This window comes from Notolabrus celidotus, chromosome 11, assembly GCF_009762535.1.
Source record: "Notolabrus celidotus isolate fNotCel1 chromosome 11, fNotCel1.pri, whole genome shotgun sequence".
Classification (NCBI taxonomy): Eukaryota; Metazoa; Chordata; class Actinopteri; order Labriformes; family Labridae; genus Notolabrus; species Notolabrus celidotus.
In genome coordinates this window covers 20,886,826-20,909,535 of record NC_048282.1, presented here as the reverse complement: position 1 = coordinate 20,909,535, position 22,710 = coordinate 20,886,826, and the positions used below count along the sequence as shown (strand labels likewise).

General features: G+C 41.4%; 1 protein-coding gene across 1 annotated transcript; it reads left to right on the top strand.

Annotated features, from left to right (window-relative positions):
- Positions 1-445: 445 nt before the first annotated feature.
- Positions 446-22,554, top strand: col2a1a (collagen, type II, alpha 1a). The gene is made up of 54 exons (XM_034695520.1): positions 446-592; positions 2,422-2,628; positions 3,835-3,851; positions 4,011-4,043; positions 4,735-4,767; positions 4,923-4,976; positions 5,319-5,411; positions 5,931-6,008; positions 6,454-6,498; positions 6,636-6,689; positions 6,950-7,003; positions 7,353-7,406; positions 7,535-7,588; positions 7,724-7,777; positions 7,875-7,919; positions 8,030-8,083; positions 8,202-8,246; positions 8,360-8,413; positions 8,793-8,891; positions 8,998-9,042; positions 9,150-9,248; positions 9,346-9,399; positions 9,524-9,631; positions 9,738-9,791; positions 9,904-10,002; positions 10,137-10,190; positions 10,637-10,735; positions 10,945-10,998; positions 11,092-11,145; positions 11,258-11,311; positions 11,536-11,589; positions 13,236-13,280; positions 13,481-13,579; positions 14,437-14,544; positions 14,661-14,714; positions 14,806-14,859; positions 15,011-15,064; positions 15,445-15,498; positions 15,594-15,701; positions 15,831-15,884; positions 17,220-17,273; positions 17,388-17,549; positions 17,736-17,843; positions 18,122-18,229; positions 18,384-18,437; positions 18,549-18,656; positions 18,743-18,796; positions 18,927-19,034; positions 19,138-19,191; positions 19,731-19,838; positions 19,925-20,213; positions 20,431-20,618; positions 20,717-20,959; positions 21,069-22,554. Exons 1-54 carry the CDS (start codon positions 499-501, stop codon positions 21,213-21,215), a joined length of 4,464 nt encoding a protein of 1,487 aa, XP_034551411.1. The 5' UTR covers positions 446-498; the 3' UTR covers positions 21,216-22,554.
- Positions 22,555-22,710: the final 156 nt, after the last annotated feature.

Below are 22,710 nucleotides of genomic sequence, written 5' to 3'. Positions count from 1 at the left end.
CCTTTCTATTTCAGTCAACTGAGATTTTTTTTTTTTGGCATGTGGTTAAGTAAGAGCTTGACCTCTGCTACTAGCTCCTTTTTTTAATATGAAAGTGAAGGTGCATCTCTTGACCAGGCCAGGCCAAGCAGGTCAAGGGAGGAAGGAGGGCTCGAGTTAAAAAAATCCCTGGGAGAGTAGATGCTGCTGGATTGAGGGGAGGGAGACGAGGTTCAGGTTTCACCCTGACAGGGGGTCTGGGGGAAGGACTGGTATTTTGGAATATACGAAGATCCATACAAGGCACAGTGGACATAAAACCGCGGTACTTGCCCTGACGCGGTGGGTGCAGAGTGCCAGCTGGGGCCCCGCGTTGGATTCCACTTAGATTTTGGAGGGTTTGACTGCATGGTGCCATAAGTCTCTGGGAACACACACTTGCTACACCACTGACTGAAAGCCTGGTCTCAACCATCTCTTCAATTCTCACCCAAGCTACTGCATGTCTAATATTTAGACATGTTCAGCTTTGTGGACTCAAGGACTGTTCTGCTACTTGTAGCATCCCAGGTTGTTTTACTATCCATGGTCAGATGTCAGGAAGAGGATGACCGTAAGTTGCACAGTTTTCCTAATTTTGTACTTTTTTCTAGTAAAAACCATGTTGATTGTTACTCTGATGATACTGTTCTCTTTTTGTTGCATTTCTAATCTTTATTACCTGACGCTGCAGAAGACTAGTGGAAAACAAATTAAATGCCATTTGTGTCAAGTCACATTGATAGTATAGCTGTGTGCAGCTTCTCTTTTTGCAACAGCACACACTCGTTATGTAGCTGTTCCTGTTAATTGTTTGTTGTTAAGTAAGAGTATAACATGTAGAGTTTAATGTAGAGTAGGCTGTAAGTGATCTTTACAAGTAAGAAAGCTCACTTTGTCTGTAGGATAGATGGGGCTGTCAAGGCACAACTGTGTGGGATGGAGGACCAGGTGAACAAGTGCCTGTTTGTCCTCACCTGAGTCCTGCAGCTCAGCCTCACTGCTGCTGTTTGCTAATGGAGTGCTAAACACAACATATTAATGCCTCAAATGACTTTCTTTTTTTATCATTCAGTGGCAGAAAAACTTGTTGTAGGTTGTCAGAGAGGCAAGGATTTTCTACAAAATTAGTTAGCTCAGTTCTTTAAAAATTAGAAAATATGTTAACCTCAAAACCAGGGTTTGGGCAGGAGCACAATCAGGATTTGCATGATGTGACGTGATAGGGTCAGACAGGACTTGACCCCAGACTAGCAGGCTCAAAGGGTAGCAAGAAAGGAGCAGGACAAGGGACAGAGTGAACAGCAGGGAGTCAACAGATGAGGGATAGAGCTGTATTTATAGAAAGTTGGTTTTGACTGCTCCACATTTGCTACTTTTAACTTCCTCTCTACAGCATTAATCACCTCTCAGTATAAACTTTTAAATTGTGATAAAAAAACAAACAGAAAGCAAAGATTTCAGTTTCTAAGCAGCTAAACTCATTCCAGATCAGGTCCTAAGCAGCTTTGTAACGTGTACGTGCTAAGTATCACTTCCACTAATCTGTATTAAAGACAAACAGCAGTAGTTAGAAGAGGCGGGCCTAAACTGTATACACCTTTAACAAATCATTCATTCTTATTTTACTGATGTGTTTGCCCTGGAACTTGACACAGCTACGGGATCCAGATGGAGAAATTTTGAAAAGACCCCGTGTTTACTTAAGGCAGCAGCTTGTCAATTGGGCACAGTATCCTTGTAAGAGAGGTTCATTCATACAAGGAGGAGAGCAGGCCTGCAGGTTAAATATACTCAACCAATGACGTGAAATACCTCAGCCAGAGCTTGAGACACAACCGTTAACTGTGGCCAGTGTTTACATTACATTTAAAGCAGCCATAAAACTCAAATCACGAGAACTTGGAGCTTTTTTCTTGCCTGCTGCTTGAGTTATTTTTAAATCTTTTGAGCTGATGTGGCACGCCACAGTTAGTGATTTGTACTAGTGTACTTTTGGGGTCAAAGCTGCACCTGCTCACCAGCATCAAAGGAATGAGAACACTGACCTCCGGTTCATAAGCATCATGCAATCAAACTCCTTTATTCCTGTGTTATGCATTTTTTATTTTATTGTTCTAAGCATTTTACTGATATAAAATGTGTGTTATGTTTTCCTTTCTTCTATGCACTTCCCTTCATGGACTAAACCCTGCCCCTCCATCTTACCCCCAAAACTGCAATTACTCCACCTATTTCCTTGCCCTGCCCCTTGACCCCCTTTTATCCTCTTACTCCAACAACACTGTAAAAACTCCCCATAACTTTCCTTTTCTAATTCTCTCTTGAACTCATCCCCCCTGTCTTCTAATTGCTGCTCCCAATACCCCCGTTTTGCCATGCGCCCCCTGTTGGCCACCGCAGAGGAGGCAGGCGGCTGCATCCAGGACGGCCATCAGTATAATGATAAGGATGTGTGGAAGCCCGAGCCGTGTCGTATTTGTGTGTGCGACAGCGGAGCGGTTCTGTGTGATGAGATAATCTGCGAGGAGATCAAAGAATGTGCCAACCCTATCATCCCATCTGGAGAGTGCTGTCCCATCTGCCCTGCTGATGCCAGCGCCCCCATTGGTTGTAATTTATTTATTCACATACCCATAAATAAATTACTCTTTTAGCTTGCATTTCTCTCACCCTGGCTGACACTTTTGAATTGGGAGCTGCCTCAGGATCTATATATCTACCTGATCAGGGATGCAGTTGCCCCTGATAATGGATTTTAGATTTGATTTTAAAGTTTTGGCGGCACTGAGACAAATTAGTTTCATGCCTTTGATTTAAAGTCAACACATTAATTCTATCCATTTAAATCCTGAGGCTGCCCTATTCCAAAGTGTCTCTTTACATGCTTGGTTTAGATGGAAACCAGATAAGCAACATAATCAGGATGATCTTATTCCCAATGAAAGTTTACTTTACAAGGAATGGATGGATCCTGACATGTGTTTTCTGGTTCTCACCTATGGAAACCCTTCTGCTTATTGTCACCTGATACTAAGATACAACCTGTATTTACAATGAGCCTCAATCAATGATTCATTTCACCTATTTTAAGGTCTTGATAAATTCAGAGTTGTGTAACACATCACAACAAGACTTTATAGATGAGACTGTCAAAAGTTTAAGGACTTGTGAAGAGCCACTGTACTCCTGTGGTGTCTGCAGAAACCTTCTTTATATGATATTTACAACCAGCTGATTGGTTCAAACCAAACAGGAACAAGCTGTTAAAGAAGGAATACAGAGGTGAGGTGTGTTTTAAGATAAAAGCACAGATTTGACTTTAAAAAGCTAAACTACTTTTGCTGAGGTCAGTGTTTCTGCTTGGTCATTTGCTATTTTAAGATATCTTTCACAGAAATGCACAAATTTGAATTAGCAGATTTTTAAAATTCTGCAAGATAGACAACCTCTTATACAACAATAAAGGCTTGAGCTAAGCTTTAAGATGCTCATTTGGCTTCAGCTTTCAAAATGGCTTACACTTTCCTTACTTTTGCTTGTTCTCACATTTTGCTTAATAATCAGATCTAAGTATTTCACTTAGTCAACTCTTGCTTCTGCTTCACCCCTCTTGGAATCTCACCGTTAGTACAATCTGGATGGGTTCTTTCACTTTGGGTTTGGTGATTAGTGTTTGATCACATTAGCTTGTTCAGATTTCTTCTGACCTAAGAGTCCCTGGCGAGAATCAAAACAATCAAGGGTCTTAAATGTTTCCCCCTTCTAATCTGTGTTTCTTTCTCCCCTCCTTTATACATCCATCTACAACATCAGAGACTATTGGTGCTCAGGTGAGACAGAGGGTTGTGGTTAAAATTTGATATTCCATCAACAAGTAACAATATGAAATCATGAAATAATAATTTACATTTTGAAATGTGTCACAATAAGTGTGTTTCTCAGTTAAGTGTGTCTTGCCACTGATATCAACTCCTTTTTTTATCAACCAGGGACAGAAAGGTGAACCAGGAGAGATAGCAGATGTAAGTATGAATCATCTCATCTGTTTGTCATACTTAAGTATTACATGAAGTGATGGCACTCTGTTATTGTTCACTGAAAACAGCCTGATACTCAAACTAATTATTGATCTGAGCCAGAGAATGAAAACTAAAGAACCTTTAAGCTTCTGTTTCTTTTACTTAGTTTGTACTTGCAGAATTTTCATGAGGTTTAAATGTTAAACACTACATTAATGCTAACATACTCTACTCCACAATATACCTATTTTTTCATGATCTTACACTTTAAATTTAGCAATGATTCCCCAACTTTTTCTCTAGTTTCAAACATTTCTGAAGGACAATTAGTCGCTGATAAGACTCTAACCACACTGCCCATTAATCCCTCATTGAACTTCTTTATGAAAAAAAACGCATTCCTGGGACATAATGAACCCAATCAAATCCCCTTAGATCCTCTCAGTAACTTTGCAGCAAGTGCACATGTCAGGTGAATAAAGTCAGCCAAACCAGAGGTTAAGAGGAGGTGATGTTTTCAGCAACACTTGTCCTGTCGAACAAAATCCTCATCACATTGTGTTTTTTACCTTCTACAAAGTTGGAATGTTTTTCAGTGCCAGACACAACATGACAGATTAGTTGTGTTGTTAAGAGTCATTAATGAAAAAAGGCACAGAAAGCTGACTGAAGCCTTCTTTTCTCCTTTGTGCAGGTTGTAGGACCAAAAGGACCACCGGGCCCTATGGTAAATATCACTCATTTTATTATTTCACTGAGATTTTATTAAATACAAGCAACAACTATCACTTTGTGATAATTATTCATCATTCTGTAAAGCTATGATAATATTGTTTATTGTTGAACTGTATCTGAACTCTTGTGGTATCTTTGTTTCTGCAGGGCCCCTCAGGTGAGCAGGGAACACGTGGAGAAGCTGGCGCTAAGGGTGATAAGGTAAGAGACAACACACTGTGAAAACTCTCTTCCACCTATTTACTCACAGTGGCTAAGAAGCTGCCCCACATTGTTGAGTTGTGCATTGGGCCTCTGATTACATAGGTCATACAACAGCAGTTCAGATCTTTATTACACTCACACTGTCTGTTCTTTGTGCAGTGTTAAATTCTACTGTAAAGAAAATGAACTCATCTTAGAAAAGCTGAACACACTTGTTTGGATTATGATTGAAATATGGGATATGCTTCTCTCTTTTTTAGTTTCCTGACTCCAAATCACCTGAAGTATTCCTGATGATAGCTTACTCAAAGTTTATGATCCTCTCTCTCTTTTCCCAAGGGAAATGCTGGACCTCGAGGAAGAGATGGGGAGCCTGGCACCCCTGGAAACCCCGGACCTGCTGGCCCACCTGGACCACCAGGACTTGGAGGGGTGAGTCTAAAGGAACCAAGTGACCAAATCTAAACTTAACATCACAGTTCTAGTCCTAAACTTCTTAAATATGGTGATACTATCGTTGGCTAAAAATAAGGAGAGAGGCAAACATATGTAGAGCTGACCTCACAGTAAAGTGTTTAAATTGAACAAAGAGCATAATCAGTGTTTTGCTGCAGAGTGCAGGATGAACTGAACTGATGAATGGGTATGTAACTTGATCCATACACATAAACATTAGAGAGTAAGTCTATAGAAACTATTCAGAACCTGAAGGCATGCTTCAGATCTGTCCCAGGTGGACTAGGGTGAGCTTTTACAGATTTACGGGGTAAAAAAAATTGCTTTCCTTCACTAGGAAGCATGTGCCGACAGTTATGCTCTTTCATTTTCTTCACTGGTAACACTTTAGCCAGTCGTTCAGTTCATCTTGTTCAGTTGTTACTCTGTGTTATAGTCCACTGTGTAATCAAACGCCTTGAACTGACAGTCTCTGTCTGTTTTGTGTCTTTACAGAACTTTGCTGCTCAGATGGCTGGAGGTTTTGATGAGAAGTCTGGAGGCGCTCAGATGGGTGTGATGCAAGGACCAATGGCAAGTAGAGCCTTGTGTAGTTTATCATACAGAGGGGGCACTTTTGGTGTTTTGAGAGTTCATATTCCATGATTGTACAACTTCAACAATGACATCTAGCTGTTTCTGAGTTGCAGTCCAGAAGAGGTGGTTAAAAATAATGTGGAGATGATTGTAATGCTGCCACCTTGTGGTGTAGTCGTTCTACACCAATACAGAAATATCAGCTGACCTTTTTATTTAACTCTTCAGCACATTATCATTTGCCTTAGAAAACACATTTTTAGGATGAATTATAATTTCAATATACCAAAACAAAGATTTTTCAATGGTTATACAAGTCAATTGGAGAATAATAACTTGAAAATGTAGTTTGGTTTAAAGGTGTTGTCCCTCTTCTTAGTTTGATTAATGTGGCCCTCTGTGTGGTAAAAGAAAAAAACTTAACTTTGTGTTCTTCTTGCAGGGTCCCATGGGCCCTCGTGGACCCCCTGGACCTTCTGGAGCTCCTGTAAGTACATTGATCACTTTATTACGCCACTATGTGATTGAACGTAATAATAAAGCCAATAATGTTGAAAAACATGGAAATAACTGTTGTGATACATTACAAAAACTAATGCCTCTTTTATGTTTGCATATGTGTAGGGACCACAGGGATTCCAAGGTGGCCCTGGAGAAGCTGGAGAGCCTGGTCCTGCTGTGAGTACTGGTGTTTACCTTAAAATACAAAAAAACAAACTGGTATTTTCAGGGTTTACAGACACAGTATCACAAGAAAAACATCCTGATGATTAGATATATCATGCGGATAATTATTGGAAAATGTCCACACTTTGGACAGTAGCCACAAATGTAATTATTTAATTCAGAATCAGAGCAGTGTTTGTATTGTACAGTGCAACCTAAGAAATTAAGATAACTATCAAAAATAATTAAACTTTTGTTTTTTCTTATAACAGGGAGCGATGGGACCCCGAGGACCACCTGGACCTTCTGGAAAACCTGGAAGTGATGTAAGTGTCAACGTTTGATCCTCATTTAAAATCCACCGTCCATCAAAACATTAGTGCAGATACTACACAGCACTATTATTTTATGTCTTATGTCCCAAGCAACAGTGCAACTCTTCTTATATCCTTATACTATTCACAATGTTGTTAAAATTACTCCATCAATTAGCTGCAAAGACTCTTAACAATACCTACCACCAGGGGGCACTGTCTGTCTATTAGCATTACTGGTGAAAATGATGACTTCACAAAACAAGAGTCCTGGATATTTGTTCACCCATTAAGAGCAATGCAGGCACAGCCAGTCAAACTGCCTCAACACATAATAATTCCCCCTCCTGTGTGGTTTCAGGGTGACGCTGGCAAACCTGGAAAAGCTGGTGAGCGTGGACCTGCAGGGCCTCAGGTGAGCATATACGCACAGCTACTTTATCTCTTACTTACCCCGGGGTTTTATCACATGTCAACATTAAGGGAAGTCAACAGAAATGAGTTCAGCAAACCTCATGTAAATATTGTGGGTTTATATTTCAGGGAGCTCGTGGATTCCCTGGAACTCCTGGTCTTCCTGGAATCAAAGGACACAGAGTAAGTGTTTCAACCTATACTGCATGACAGAATATAACCTACTGATAAGTATTCACATGGAGGTAGATTAAGTACAGCTGAAGAAGACTGGTATCTGCCTTAGCACTGATGAATGCTTACTTGTTTTTTTTTTAGGGTCATCCTGGTCTGGATGGAGCTAAGGGAGAAACTGGTGCAGCTGGAGCCAAAGTAAGACCACTACACACTTCTGTTGTTATAATGTCTATACTATTATCAAACAATTCCACTTACTTATTTTGTGATGTCTTATCTCTGCTCCAATCAGGGTGAAGGTGGATCTTCTGGAGAGAATGGTGCACCTGGACCCATGGTGAGTTTTCTGTGCTTTATGTAGCATTGAAAAGTATCAGGATCAGAATGAGATGCAACAAGCTTCCATAAAAGACAAGGTAGACTTACCAAATGCATCTTTTATCATAGGGACCACGTGGTCTGCCTGGTGAGAGGGGACGTCCTGGAGCTGCTGGATCTGCTGTGAGTAACAAACTTCAATCTGAGGACCATCAAACTTTGAATCCTTTAGGAACTCATTATTTTATTGTGTCTTCATAATGGTGTACACTACTGACTGTCTTAACGTTTGACTCTCCAGGGTGCCCGTGGAAATGATGGTCTGCCTGGTCCTGCTGGTCCACCTGTATGTACCATAGTTCCCACTTTGCACCAAATTAATATTATTTTTATATTTTTCACTTTTGGAAATATCTAGATTTTAAACCTAACATGCTTTTTTTTCTCTTCTGTTTACAGGGGCCTGTTGGTCCTGCTGGAGCTCCCGGTTTCCCAGGATCTCCAGGAGCCAAGGTTTGTTTAGATCAACTCATAATTTGAAACCAAAGTTTTTCTGAAGTTCACCTCATGAAGTACAATAGAGGAATTAAACCTTTTGAGTGTAACCAGACAATTTGTTGTTAATCACATCTTTAGTTTTGCCTTCATAAACCTGTGAGTTCTTCCTGAACTTCTTTCAGACAATAAACAGCATGGCTACATGACACAGTATGCCCTGTTCTGGAGTTTTAAATTTTAAATGATATAAGTATTTTCTTTAACTAAAGGTTGCATTATTGAAGACTGAATAGAGCAGATGCAAAACACATTTTACAATTGTCCCTCATAAATCAAATGTGGACAGATTACCGTTTCCTCACCTGTTAATAACAGATGTATTGTGTCCTCTTAGGGCGAAGCTGGTCCCACTGGAGCACGTGGATCTGAAGGACAACAAGGACCCCGTGGAGAGGCTGGTACCCCAGGATCTCCTGGACCTGCTGGAGCATCGGTTCGTTTGTCATCACTTATTGTCATCATCTAATAAGAGTACCATCTTACTCTGATGATTTCTTACACCATTTCATGCCTTAACTCCTCCCCTTCTGTCTCTACAGGGTAACCCTGGTACTGATGGTATTCCTGGATCTAAAGGATCTGCTGTAAGTTAACAATCTTTAATCAGGGGTTTAATATCCTCCATCCTTATAATCCATAATGAAACTATTTTTACTTTATTCTGAATCTCTGTTTTCTCTCTTACTTGAAGGGTGCTTCTGGTATTGCTGGAGCTCCTGGATTCCCAGGCCCCCGTGGCCCACCTGGACCTCAGGGAGCTACAGGACCTTTGGGACCAAAAGGACAGTCTGTAAGTCACTGAAAGATCATTTCAAACTTTTTCAAACCCTAATACTTGTTCTTGAAACTAATATGTGTTGCTCTGTCTCTTTTCTTGTCATGCTTAGGGAGATCCTGGTCTTCCTGGATTCAAAGGTGAAGCTGGACCCAAGGGAGAGCTTGTGAGTTGCTTACTTTTGACTAAGTGATTATTGACTGTTTAACCCTGTTTTAACCAATCTTACCTATTATACATAAATGGTATACAGAATTCTCAAAATAACTTATGTTTCTTAATTATTCCAGGGCCCTGTTGGTCCTCTAGGTGCCCCTGGCCCTGCTGGAGAAGAAGGAAAGAGAGGAGCCAGAGGAGAGCCTGGAGCTGCTGGACCACTTGGACCGCCAGGAGAGAGAGTGAGTAACCAGGATGTTCAGTTTTATCAATGAAAATGGGACAATTTGAACTACTTTGATAAAACATGCTCAATCTAATCATATCTATCTCTGTGGTTCTTTCCAGGGAGCTCCTGGTAACCGTGGTTTCCCAGGTCAGGATGGTCTTGCTGGTGCTAAGGTGGGTCCTGTGTGAAACTGCCTCAACACAGGAAAAACATTATCATCAAAAAACTAGCTGATGTGTTTCTACCAGATTGAAAAACACCTGACTGACATCTTCTCTTCTTCAGGGTGCCCCCGGTGACCGTGGTGTTCCTGGTGCTGCTGGGCCTAAAGGTGCAGGTGGAGACCCTGGACGCACAGGAGAGTCTGGTCTCCCCGGAGCCAGAGTGAGTCCTCTATCCACCCTGACAGTGTTGCTCACATATAACCTTCCTTGTCTCAGATTAATAACTTATCTTGGTTTGTTGAATCTTGTTGTGATACTGGTCATCTCTAAATGTGTGTGTGTGGCCTCTCATAGGGTCTTACTGGTCGTCCCGGAGATGCTGGTCCTCAAGGAAAAGTTGGACCTTCTGTGAGTACAATAACTTCTAAGTATTTTTTCCTGATGCACTTTATACATACATTTTAATAACTATGATATGCACAAAAATGGAGAGTATGGTTTTTACTTTCACTTACATGATTAGAGGTCTTGGTATGGAGAAATTGAGCAGATCCAAATTCAAGCATTGTAAACATGAAAACAGCGATTGAAAGGACCATTAATGAATACACAATACTACTATTTATTTACAGACAAACACAAAAAAAAAAACCTCAACCCTCACCACATGTTCTCAAATGACAAATTGGTGTAGAATAAAACTCTATTTAATGTTACTCTGTTTTAGTTACCACACATCCTTCAACCTAGATGCAGCAATCCAGACATCAGAGGCTATTTTTCAATTCCCTGTTTCTTAACTGTAACCTCTAGCTGTCCGTGCTGATTTGATTTTTACCTTGTGCCACTGTCAGGGAGCTTCTGGTGAGGATGGTCGCCCCGGCCCACCTGGTCCTCAAGGAGCCCGTGGACAACCCGGAGTGATGGGATTCCCTGGACCAAAGGGAGCCAATGTGAGTTTTTTATAAATGTGGAGCTCTGAGGAAACTCTCAGGGTGTCTTTACTGCCACAAATAAGATTATTAAAACCTTAAAATATATGTCATACATAGGAAAAATCTGTTATTGAGTATTTCACAAGCCAAATATCACTACCATCATTTATCCTGAACCACAAGGTAAATAATTTAAAGCCATTAATTGTGATTTCTCTTTGAAAAAGGGTGAAGGTGGAAAGCCTGGAGAGAAGGGTCTTGTGGGTCGCCCTGGACTGAGAGTGAGTACAATCTTTCAAACCTCACAAATGGACTCCTCGTTTCTGTCTCTTGGTCCCTGTTTCCCAATATAAAAACTCTCCTCTGATGAATAGGGTCTGTCTGGAAAAGATGGTGAGACTGGTGCTGGTGGACCCCCTGGCCCTGCTGTGAGTATTTGGATGTAATTACATGCGGTGAAAAATGTCCTACAAGAATAGTTTACAGAGTTTATAATTGCTTTTGTCCTTGACTGATCACCTGTGATTGTTTCTATTATAGGGACCTGCTGGAGAGAGAGGAGAGCAAGGACAGCCTGGACCTTCTGGCTTCCAGGTGAGTTTATTTGCTCGTCATTTCAAAATACACCAGTCTGGAAAATAATAGAAAAATACAACTTGGTCATATTAAATATGAGAACAAGCTTCAGACAGGGTGCACTGTTTGACAGAAAATCCTCCAATGAGTCACTGAGACAAGTAAACAGCAGCCATATAAACAATGACAGAGTCTATTTTTAAAGATACCATGTAATTAATCCCTTTGCTCTTGCTGAACAGGGTCTGCCTGGACCATCTGGTTCCCCAGGAGAGGCTGGGAAGCCTGGAGACCAGGTGAGTGTTTACTTGGACGTGGGATTTGCTGCATCCATAGGTCCATTGTTGTTGATTATTCTCTCAGCACTATGGATGCAAACTGCAAGGATCTAAGAATATTTAAAAGGAGTAACAAATACATGAAGATGAATGGTACTTCTGAGTGTCCTTCTCTTACTGAAATAAGGACATGGGTAGAAATAAAGAGTGAGAGACGAGCTACAGTCTCTGGTTAAGATAGTAAAATACTCTGTATTTAAAAATGAGCCATAGCATCAGTCTTGTAAAATTGACCATGTTTCCTTGAGAACTTCATTCACTGTTATTCTCTGTAACAATACAAAAAAGAATCCACACAAATGTTCTAGTGCTAATGCTAAAGGTTAATCACCAACTGGCTGTTCTTTCAGCTCTTCAGTGACACAGCTTAGTTACTGATTTGATCCTGACTCTACTCTGATTCTATGAAATTCTGCTTCAATTACAGCTTTTATTACCTGCCTCTTTAGTTTTTGTGATTTTTATAAAGCAGCTGCTCTATCAGTGCATTTCCAAGTGTTAATAAGATATTCTTTATACAAATAAAGCATGCCAATTTAGCTGTTTTTATCTCATAAATATAGTCGGTTTAAAAAGTGTAGTACTATAGGAGATAGACTGATTAATCGGGCTGGTCGACTAATTGGGTCAATGAATGGCATTTCGATATCATTGGCATTGTCTGATGAGGCTCATTAAAAATAAACAAATAATGTCTGCAGACACTGCAGGCAGCCTTGTAAGTGTGGCTGCTGTCGGGCAATGTTGGTGTCCCAGTGAACATCTATCCTAAATGACAGGAAATCATATCTAACACAGCTGCTGGCTGGTGTTTAACATACACAGTGTTATGATGTATAGAAAATTGTCAATATAAGGAGGAAAATATCTGTAACATTGAATGTTTTATTATTGCTACCTCAATAAAAAAAATTTAAACTAATAAAAATATATATATATTTTTCTTTGAATTTAAAAAGAAAAGAAAGGAAAAAATAGAACAATGTCAGTATTGTTTCTAACATAAATATCTGTCATGTTCTGAAATCTGTAATTTAATCCAATATATTTTTCTTATCGCATTCATGAAATTCATTTTAAAATCCATCCAAAACATGACTACTTGCTAAGATAACCACGTATATGAGATTATGATGTGCACGGAATAATAGATGTTATTGTTATTAAGTGGTTGAATAACATAAAATGCAAAAAGCAACAACAACGTTATATCGGTATAAAACATCAGCCATCAGTCGGCCTGCTCTCTAAATATCAGCATCAGCATCAGCAGTTGAAAAACCAAAACTGGTTGACCACTAATCGCCAAGTCACTTTTCAAGATCCATATCATAATCACTATTGATCAGCAATTAGGTTATCAGCAAACCAAAAGCAGAATAAACAGCTACATTCTTGAAAGTAATAAGGATCCCTTTGTAGCAAAGATTTCTAAAAGCCTCATTGTCCTACAGCATGTAATGACTTTCATTGCATTGGGACATTTGGGATCAAAATATGTTTTTAGTCCAAAATACAACATTGTCTGTCCTGCAAGAATTAATGTGATGTGTGTAATTACCTTAAAGACAGATATTAATCTGCCTCATCTTCTCTCTCTGTAGGGTGTTTCTGGAGAGGGTGGAGCTCCTGGTGCTGTTGGACCAAGAGTAAGTTTCATGTTATTGTCATTTACAACAATTTTGAAGCAAAATATGATCCAAACTTCACCATTTCTTAATTTGATGTACTGTTTTCAATGTTGGGGTTCCAATTGGTTTTGTGCTTTCTTCCTTAAATCACCTGACTGAGCAATATCTACTATTTCTTGTTTCTCCTTTTGATCTGGTGACTTTTCTTCTCCTAACAGGGTGAGCGTGGTTTCCCTGGAGAGAGAGGTGGTGCTGGAACTCAGGGTCTTCAGGGACCTCGTGGACTTCCTGGAACACCTGGATCTGATGGACCCAAGGTCAGTAGATGTGTCTTGGACTTCTTTTGTGTCAGGATTCAAAGTGTTGACAGGGATCTAAATAATCAAACATGTGCATTGTGCAGCGATAAAGGAGCTGTAGATAAATCTGAGTCGACTAGATTTCTTTTGTGATTCTAGAAGAATATAAAAAAAGATACTGGTCCATCATATTCTTTATCTATTATCAAACCTCAGTGTTGGAATTGTTTCCCTTGTTATTTAATGATACAATGCTGCAGCCAGGATGATGCTTTGTATTTGTGTCTTTGAATTTCTTGGCTGGCTGGCTGGAATCAATGCACGTTGCCAAGAAGTGGCTCAGCCTGTCCAGCACATAATACCCTGTAAAAGAAAATATGTTGTCTTAACACACAGCATATGTTTTTGTTAGGATCAAACCAGCAAGATAAAGTGTGTTAACTTGTCAGCTTCACTTATGCTGGCAATACGTTTTTGTTTCTTTGAGAAAGAGCCAATATCTGTTTCTCTCTGATGTAAGCCTTTATTTGCAGCTAAGAAAAGCTAACTAGCTGCAGCTAGTTTTTACAGTATTGATTTGAGACTGTTATGAATGTTCTTTTATTCTTGCCAATAGATTAAATTGGCATATGCCCCAAAATGTCAAACTTGAAATTTAAAAGAATGAATAAAGACTTCTCCATCCATTACATCTAGCCTGAAGCTTCAGTTCAAGTTATTTAAGAAATGATGGTATATATACGAGTAATAGTTCAACTGAAGTGCGACATTCTAAGGTTTTTATAGAATGATACATGTACAGAAAGACACCTGTTACATAACCTATTACATTAAAGAACTTCAAACAGAAGCTAATTATAAGCTGCTTTAATCAGGGAGCCATTGGACCAGCTGGTGCTGCTGGACCTCAGGGACCCCCCGGCCTGCAGGGTATGCCTGGAGAGAGAGGAGCCGGTGGTATCTCAGGAGCAAAGGGAGACAGAGTGAGCAACCAATTTTTGATGTTTCCAAAATAGACTTTTATTTTAATCCTTGAATGAATGTCATGGACAGTGGCTTTGTGTTTGATTAACACGCAGCTCTCCTCTTTATCCATCAGGGTGACAACGGACAGAAAGGACCTGAGGGAGCTCCTGGAAAGGACGGTTCTAGAGTGAGTTCAGAAAGAATAAAATACTTTTTTATTCTACAGTACATGTTGTTTTCTCATCTCAACTCATCATCATGCTCTTTACTTCTCTCAGGGTTTGACTGGTCCTATTGGTCCTCCTGGTCCTTCTGGACCCAACGGTGCCAAGGTAGGAACCCTTTGAATATTTGAAGTCACTGATGTCTGTGTGAATGAACAGGAGCCCAGTTTCCCAACATGAGCACTGTGGATATGTGTGTGTACATTCATTGACGTTGTTTTGCCATTTTAACCGTCTGTTTTGTATTTTTCAAATCCAGGGTGAGACAGGAACCTCCGGCCCTACTGGTGCTTCTGGTGCTCGTGGTGCCCCTGTAAGTACCTCTTTTTGTTGGTTTATGGTCCTTGTACATCCTTCGAGATACAAATGGTGCAAGAACTATTATGTGCTTGGAGCATCTTTTATCCTGCACAGAGGCATAATGCTTCTTCTCACAAATGATTGAGTTACAACAGACAAGGATTGGTGATACTGGTCTGACTACAAGCTTATCCAACACTTGTATTGCAACAATCTTTGGCAGGGTCAGTCCACTGAAAAGTACTGTAGACATTTATTATGTATCTGCTTTTCACAGGAACAAAAAAAAACAAGAAAGACTCAGACGAAAGCTTTAAATTAAAAAAAAAAGACTAACATCGGTGTCTTACCCAAAGCTTGTCCTGACCATCAGTTCCTTCTCTCCTCTTGCAGGGTGACCGTGGTGAGGGCGGCCCTCCTGGACCTGCTGGTTTTGCTGGACCTCCTGTAAGTAAAGTCCCCACAGTACCTTTTGTTCAGATTAAATTACTTGAGGCTCATGAACATTTTTCTAATCTTTCCCTCTGTATTAAATCATCCAGGGTTCAGATGGTCAGCCTGGTGCTAAGGGAGAGCTTGGTGAGTCTGGACAGAAGGGAGAAGGTGGTGCTCCTGGACCTCAGGGACCATCTGGTGCTCCTGGACCTGTGGTGAGTAGTTAAAATAAGATCCCCTACACCAGATTTATGTTTAGAAGTTCACATTTCTGGATCTCCACAGTGTTTTACAGTCTCTATGGCGTGATGACATTATGAATTATTGTTTATCCTCTTTTTCAGGGACCTACTGGTGTGTCTGGACCTAAAGGAGCTCGTGGTGCTCAGGGAGCCGCTGTAAGTTACTCCAACATTTCTTTTTCTCATTTAAACACATACGTAGTTTAGATACATTACATTGGATAACACTTCTGTGGAATACAGACTATACACAGTACGTTACATAAATACAAGTACAGTCAGGGCTCTGCAGTGATTGACAAATTAACCTTCAAATTTTTCAAGAGTGCAAAAACATCAGTACTCAACATGCTTCACATTTGCATCAGGGTTGAAGACAATGAAACCCGCAGACATATAACTAAGAGAAAATATTCTGATGATCCAAAAGTCAATTATTTTTTTGTTTTTAGCAGCAAACATTCTCCAATTCAATCACTCCAACTTCTGCATTAATAGAATTTTCTGTTTTCTTTTGTATCATACTCTAATGGAGCAATCATTGTAGTTATTTTCCCTTCGGTCGCACAAGCAAGCTATCTGAGTGGATACGTTTGGGCATAATGACATTTTAATTGCTGTGGTATAAAGTTGACTGGAAACTGATTCCTTGAAAAGAGAGAAAATGGAAATTGATCAGCTGTTTTATCTTTGATGATGACACGATGTTGTTGGAAACTGTCTAATGACATTACATACACAACAAAAAGTGACTATAGTTTGATGAGAAACAGCAAATTAAATGGTTAAACAGGTCGGTGATGTTATTAAAGGTCAATTTGTTCTATAGAAATGTTGTTCATCCAATTGAATATCTTGAGAGACAGAGAGTGAGCTCCAAAATAAGAGCCTGCCTTGAATGCTTATTTAGGACCCAATGTCATACACTGTTTACTGTGTAATTGCCTTTACAGACTCAAAGGAATTAGCTTTTGATTGATGTAAGCTTTGAAATAAGACCATGACAATTTCAGAGAGAAGATGGTGATGTATGATAATCAGATGAATTAAGATCAATGGCAGTGCGACTGTCCAAATAACTCCATAAAGCATAAAAGCCGTTTTCACAGCACACATTTTGACGACATTAAGGATGGCCCCACGTTGTTCAGGTGACTCAGTAAAAACCTGAAGTGAGCTAGCATGCACTATGTGAGCAGTGAGAAGCTAAATGGGATTTAGCCATCATTAATCTACCTGTCCTAATCTGACATCTCAAAAAGTTTACATCCAGTCAGTGCTGATCTGAACATTTAACTGTAGCTTGATTTTCTACTTTCAGTTTAGATAAAGGTTGTTGTTTTTTTTTTTATTAAACTTGATGTAAGGCCTTAGACAAGACCACCTTGGGATGCATTATTTATTCGTGACCCCTCAGGTGTTGATTGAGTTCTACAAAAAGGTTAAGAGGTTGGGTGTGTTTATTTTTACTGAACTTTGTCACTTTGGCAGGGTGCCACTGGTTTCCCTGGTGCTGCTGGCAGAGTTGGATCTCCTGGTCCTAATGTAAGTTTTTTATCAATTAAAAATTCTCAAAGAGGAAATTAAATCTATTCCAATTTATATTTCACACATTTGGTGTGTTCTTACCTGCTAACATTTCCCCTCTTCTCATCTCAGGGTAACCCTGGTGCTGCTGGCCCTGCTGGCGCATCTGGTAAAGATGGACCAAAGGGTGTTCGTGGTGACGGGGGTCCCCCAGGACGACAGGGAGACACTGGGCTCCGTGGACCTGCTGGTGCAGCAGGAGAGAAGGGAGAGCCTGGAGAGGATGGACCCCCTGTGAGTTTGATATTTCACTTCACAAGAATCCAGAAGCACTTGTCACTGAAGCTAAATCTCATCCAGCTGCTGTTTCAACTCAAAATACATGAGTGATATGAATTAGCACCTTATGGACACATGGTGTGCACACTTTGGATACATGTGACAAATCAGGATTAAGTGTGCTCTCTCCTGACTCTGTAGGGAAGTGATGGGCCTTCAGGTCCTATGGGTCTGGCTGGATCTCGTGGTATTGTTGGTTTGCCTGGTCAGCGTGGAGAGAGAGGCTTCGCTGGTCTTCCTGGACCATCTGTAAGTGCTGTTTCATAATGAGAGGCTTCCATGATCGGTCTGATCATATTTACTTATACACAAAATGATATTATTTATGGGCCTTCATCTTGCTCTAAGTTTACCAGATTCACTTGGACTCTTGTCAGTGAAAGATCTTTGAATAGATACTCATAAGAATGATTTTAAGTCTTAGATGAAAAACAAACCCCCAAAGAAATCTAAATTCATATTCAGAATATTTGAAACAAATGCACCTTTGGGGTTAGAGAAGCCTCTGATATCATCTTTGTCTTTAGGGAGAACCTGGCAAACAAGGATCACCTGGTTCTGGTGGCGACCGTGGACCTCCTGGACCTGTGGGACCCCCTGGACTTACTGGACCTTCTGGAGAGACTGGAAGAGAGGTCAGCATATAAGTTGTTATTACAATAATGACAACACAATGTACAGAATGAGCGTGTCAGGACATCAGTGGTGTGTGCCATTTAATACAGAGAGCATTCTCTTCATGTCCACCAGCTGTGGAAAATACTTAATTACTATGTTTCTGTATCTCAGGGTACCCCTGGATCAGATGGACCTCCTGGTAGAGATGGATCTACTGGAGTCAAGGTGAGAGACTTCAGCAGAAATTATTTGAAACCTATCCAACAGGACATACTAGATCTAAAAGTTTTCAGAAACTGTTCTGATCCTTGGCCATCACTTTGTGTCCTCCTGTAGGGAGAGCGTGGTAACACTGGCCCTGCTGGAGCCCCTGGAGCTCCTGGTTCCCCTGGTGCTACTGGACCTGTTGGACCCCTTGGCAAGCAGGGAGACAGAGGAGAGGCTGTGAGTGTCACGGCATTTCATCATGCTGTTATTTCTTTCCCTGTGGCCACACGTAGAAGAGCTCACACTATCTTTTCTGTCTTTAGGGTGCTCAAGGACCTGGAGGACCCCCTGGACCTGGTGGAGCCAGAGGCATGGCTGTGAGTATCAGAATCTCCAACTGCAAGAACATCATTCATTTTTTTATTAGATTTTAATTAGATTCTGGTAATTAAAAGTGCTACTCATGTGCAGCCATGCATTTTAATACATGTCAAACCTTCAATCCAGGGACCTCAAGGACCACGTGGAGACAAGGGAGAGTCTGGTGAGACTGGAGAGAGAGGACAGAAGGGTCACCGTGGTTTCACTGGTCTGCAGGGTCTTCCTGGACCTCCCGTAAGTAGCCCAAAACTTCTAGATCACTCCTGCGGTAACATCTTACATCTTACTTCCCTTCAGTCATCCGTTCTCTGATCTGTGATTGTCCTGCTCCTCACAGGGTTCTGCTGGAGACTCTGGATCTGCTGGACCTGCTGGACCAAGTGGAGCTAAGGTGAGGAAACCGAGCAGAGAGGGAAAAACTATTTTTGAATTTCAATCCAGCCGTTATAACATCCAAGATATGTGATGGTAATGAAGGGCACAGGTTAGTCTTCCTGTAATTCTCCAATCACCTCTCTCTAATTATCCACCGCTGTGATAAGATGGCCGGCCGTGCTTTTTGTAATTACTCTCAGCGAGGAATAGAAGCAGACTGACAGGGGGACTGAGATTCATGAAACAACTCCTGCTGAGATTGTAAATGGACTTTTCTATCTCTTCTTGATAAGCTGAGCACTGTTCATGATAAGAGAAAGGAGGGAAATGTCACCAGACAAGTAGTCTTCATGCATATTAAGGCAAAAGGCCTGTATGTGAAGGGGGTCATGGAGGGGAATGGCTTTAATATTTGAATTGCTTTGACAGACATTCTTATTTGTTAATCCGGTCTCCAAGAATAATCTCAACAACGTATTTGTTCGCTTTGATTGAAACACAAAGTGAAGAGAATTTTCTGCTTTACATTAACACGGACTCTCCCTGTTTCTGTAGGGACCAGCTGGACCATCTGGACCTGCAGGCAAAGACGGATCAAACGGACAGGCTGGCCCCATCGGACCCCCTGGCCCTCGTGGACGTTCTGGAGAAAGTGGTCCTGCTGTATGTTGCGTTCAAATCCACCACAAGCCCGCAGACTTTTTTTTTTCGGCCTCACTGATCTATTTCCTGCTTTGTCCCTCCTTCAGGGTCCTCCTGGTAACGCTGGACCCCCCGGCCCTCCTGGTCCCCCTGGCCCTGGTATCGACATGTCCGCTTTCGCAGGTCTGGGTCAGACTGAGAAGTCCACCGATCCTCTCAGGTACATGAGGGCTGATGAGGCCTCTAGCTCCCTGAGGCAGCACGATGTGGAGGTGGACTCCACACTCAAGTCCCTGAACAACCAGATTGAGAACCTGCGCAGCCCTGACGGCAGCCAGAAGAACCCTGCTCGCACCTGCAGAGACCTGAAACTGTGCCACCCTGAATGGCAGAGCGGTACGTAGGGCAAAATGATGAAGAAAGAAATATGTGTCAGCTGTTTGTCCAGAAGTTTCTCTCAGTCATTTCTGAGGTATCTTGTTTTTTATGAGGGGTGTTTAAACAGACTTTCCTTCTAATTTGATAATAAAAAAAGAGTTTGCTGTTTTACGTTAGCAGAGCTGCATTAAATCATACAGTATTAAACATTTTTATCCCTTTAATTTTTCTTCAGGTGACTACTGGGTCGATCCCAACATCGGCAGCACAGCTGATGCCATCAAAGTCTTCTGTAACATGGAGTCTGGAGAGACCTGCGTCTACCCAAGCATTGCCAAGGTACCACAGAAGAACTGGTGGACCAGCAAGAGCAAGGACCGCAAACACGTCTGGTTCGGAGAGTCCATGAATGGAGGATTCAGCGTGAGTGCACTTTTACAAAACAACAGAGATCATTAACAGTGTCATACTCAACGTTGAAGTTTCTAATTGATTCCTTGTGCTTTTATTTGTTCTTACAGTTCAGCTACGCCCAGGAGGGCCCTGCTGCCATTGCTGCCGCTGTCCAGCTGACCTTCTTGAGGCTTCTGTCCACTGAAGCTTCCCAGAACCTCACTTACCACTGCAAGAACAGCATCGCCTACATGGACCAGGCCACAGGCAACCTGAAGAAGGCTGCCCTGCTGCAGGGCTCCAATGAGGTGGAGATCCGCGCAGAGGGCAACAGTCGCTTCACATACAGTGTGTCCGAGGATGGCTGCAAGGTAAGAACAACAGCACACAAAAATCAACTGGGATCATTTACTGTTTATGTTTTGGACTGAACTGTTCCATAAGACTGCTGTTGACACATTTCCTCATCTCAACCTACAGAAACACACAGGCCGGTGGGGCAAGACTGTCTTCCAGTACAAAACACAGAAAACCTCCCGTCTGCCAATCGTGGACATTGCTCCTATGGACATCGGAGGAGCGGATCAGGAGTTCGGAGTGGATGTAGGAGCAGTCTGCTTCTTGTAAAGTGGAATACCAAAATGGCCCCCCGAAAAACACAGGAAATAAATAAACTCAATCATGAAACACTACATACACTCACACTTTCACAATAAAGAAGACTGGAAATTAGAAAAGAAAATTGATACTTTTTTCCTTACAACGAAGTGCTCTCCAAGTCGTACTCCCTGGATGTTAGCACTGAAGGGCACCTGCAATATCTGTACAACACACCAGCATTCTCTGTCAACCTGCTTCCTGAGATCCACTCGTGTTTCCCATGGCCCAACGTTGACGGGAATGAGTCCGAGCCAGGAGGAAGAGGGACCAAGCGAACAAGTTATGGAGAACAGAAACATGGCTTGATGTCACTTATTTATTGTCTAACCTGAATGGGCAGAGTTGAGGTAGGACTGGACAGGTTCACTTTGTAAGTAAGACAAGCCCCCCTTTTTTTCCACTACAGAACAGCTGCACAGCCTCTGTCCCAGTCCTACTCCACCTCCCTCCCCGTTTCCCTCCTGACACGCAAACACGGCATTTTGAATCAGTGCAGACAAACTAGTATTCTCAGTAAGTCAAATCCCATCAAGGTGCTCCTGGCCAGTCCATCACGAGCTGGAGCAAAACCTTTACTGTGTATTATAAATCCTTGGTTCTATTGTTGTAAAAGTCTGTTTATAAACAACCAGATGGTTTTATATATATTTCCACATTATGTGTGTACATGTGTCTATATGCACACTAACACTTTTTGGAAAGTGAGGTTACATTTGGGATGTATGTTTCAGTGTCCTGTACCCCTTGACTGCCCATCAGAGGAAGGCCCAGCTCTCATCCAAAAATTAGTTTTAAAGAATTTGAAGGAAGTTAATTTTGCTTTTTGTTTCTGTAGTCATCCAGATTGTTTAAAGCTACCTCACGCTGACAAACAAAGTGAAAAGTTAAAATCTGAGCTGAACAGAAATTAGCTTTCAGGTGGATCTGGGGCTGTCTTTGCTTTGGGTTGCTCTCTCTTCAGAAGGTGCTATGAGTTCTGTATTTCAGTTTCCACCAAACTTCCCCCCATCCCAACCCCTTATTCCCACTAGCCTCACACCACACACTCACACTCCACCCTGCAGGAGGGGTGCAGTCGGGTTAAGATAGGGGAGAGAGGGGCTACTTTGAGGCCTCCTCTAGAGTCCAGACACCCCAACGCTGAACGTGGGACTCGGAGGACGGTCGATGAAATCAACCAGGGTGGGATGTCTGTGTGTGTGTGAGGGCGTGTACATTTTTTGAACTAATTTTATTATGATCATTTTTGTTTTTATTTTGTTACACTTCTAATTGATGTAAATTGGAAAATAAAAGGAAAACCGAATGAAGAATGAAGTGGATTTTTAATTGAGTTTTGAATAAAAACAGAAATGGCGTGAGACGTATTTCTTCTTCCAACAGAGCCATCATGTGTGGTTACTTTTCTTTGTAAAATATGTTTTTCATTAAGTCAGTTCATCTCGACTGTGATTGCATAGTC

What these genes read in the sequence shown, in the direction of transcription:
- col2a1a (XM_034695520.1), top strand. Translation starts at nt 499, where the DNA reads ATGTTCAGCTTTGTGGACTCAAGGACTGTTCTGCTACTTGTAGCATCC. An exon ending in AGGGTCTTCCTGGACCTCCC is followed by an intron (nt 19,035 to 19,137) that starts GTAAGTAGCCCA and finishes TGCTCCTCACAG; the next exon opens with GGTTCTGCTGGAGACTCTGG. An exon ending in CCACCCTGAATGGCAGAGCG is followed by an intron (nt 20,214 to 20,430) that starts GTACGTAGGGCA and finishes ATTTTTCTTCAG; the next exon opens with GTGACTACTGGGTCGATCCC.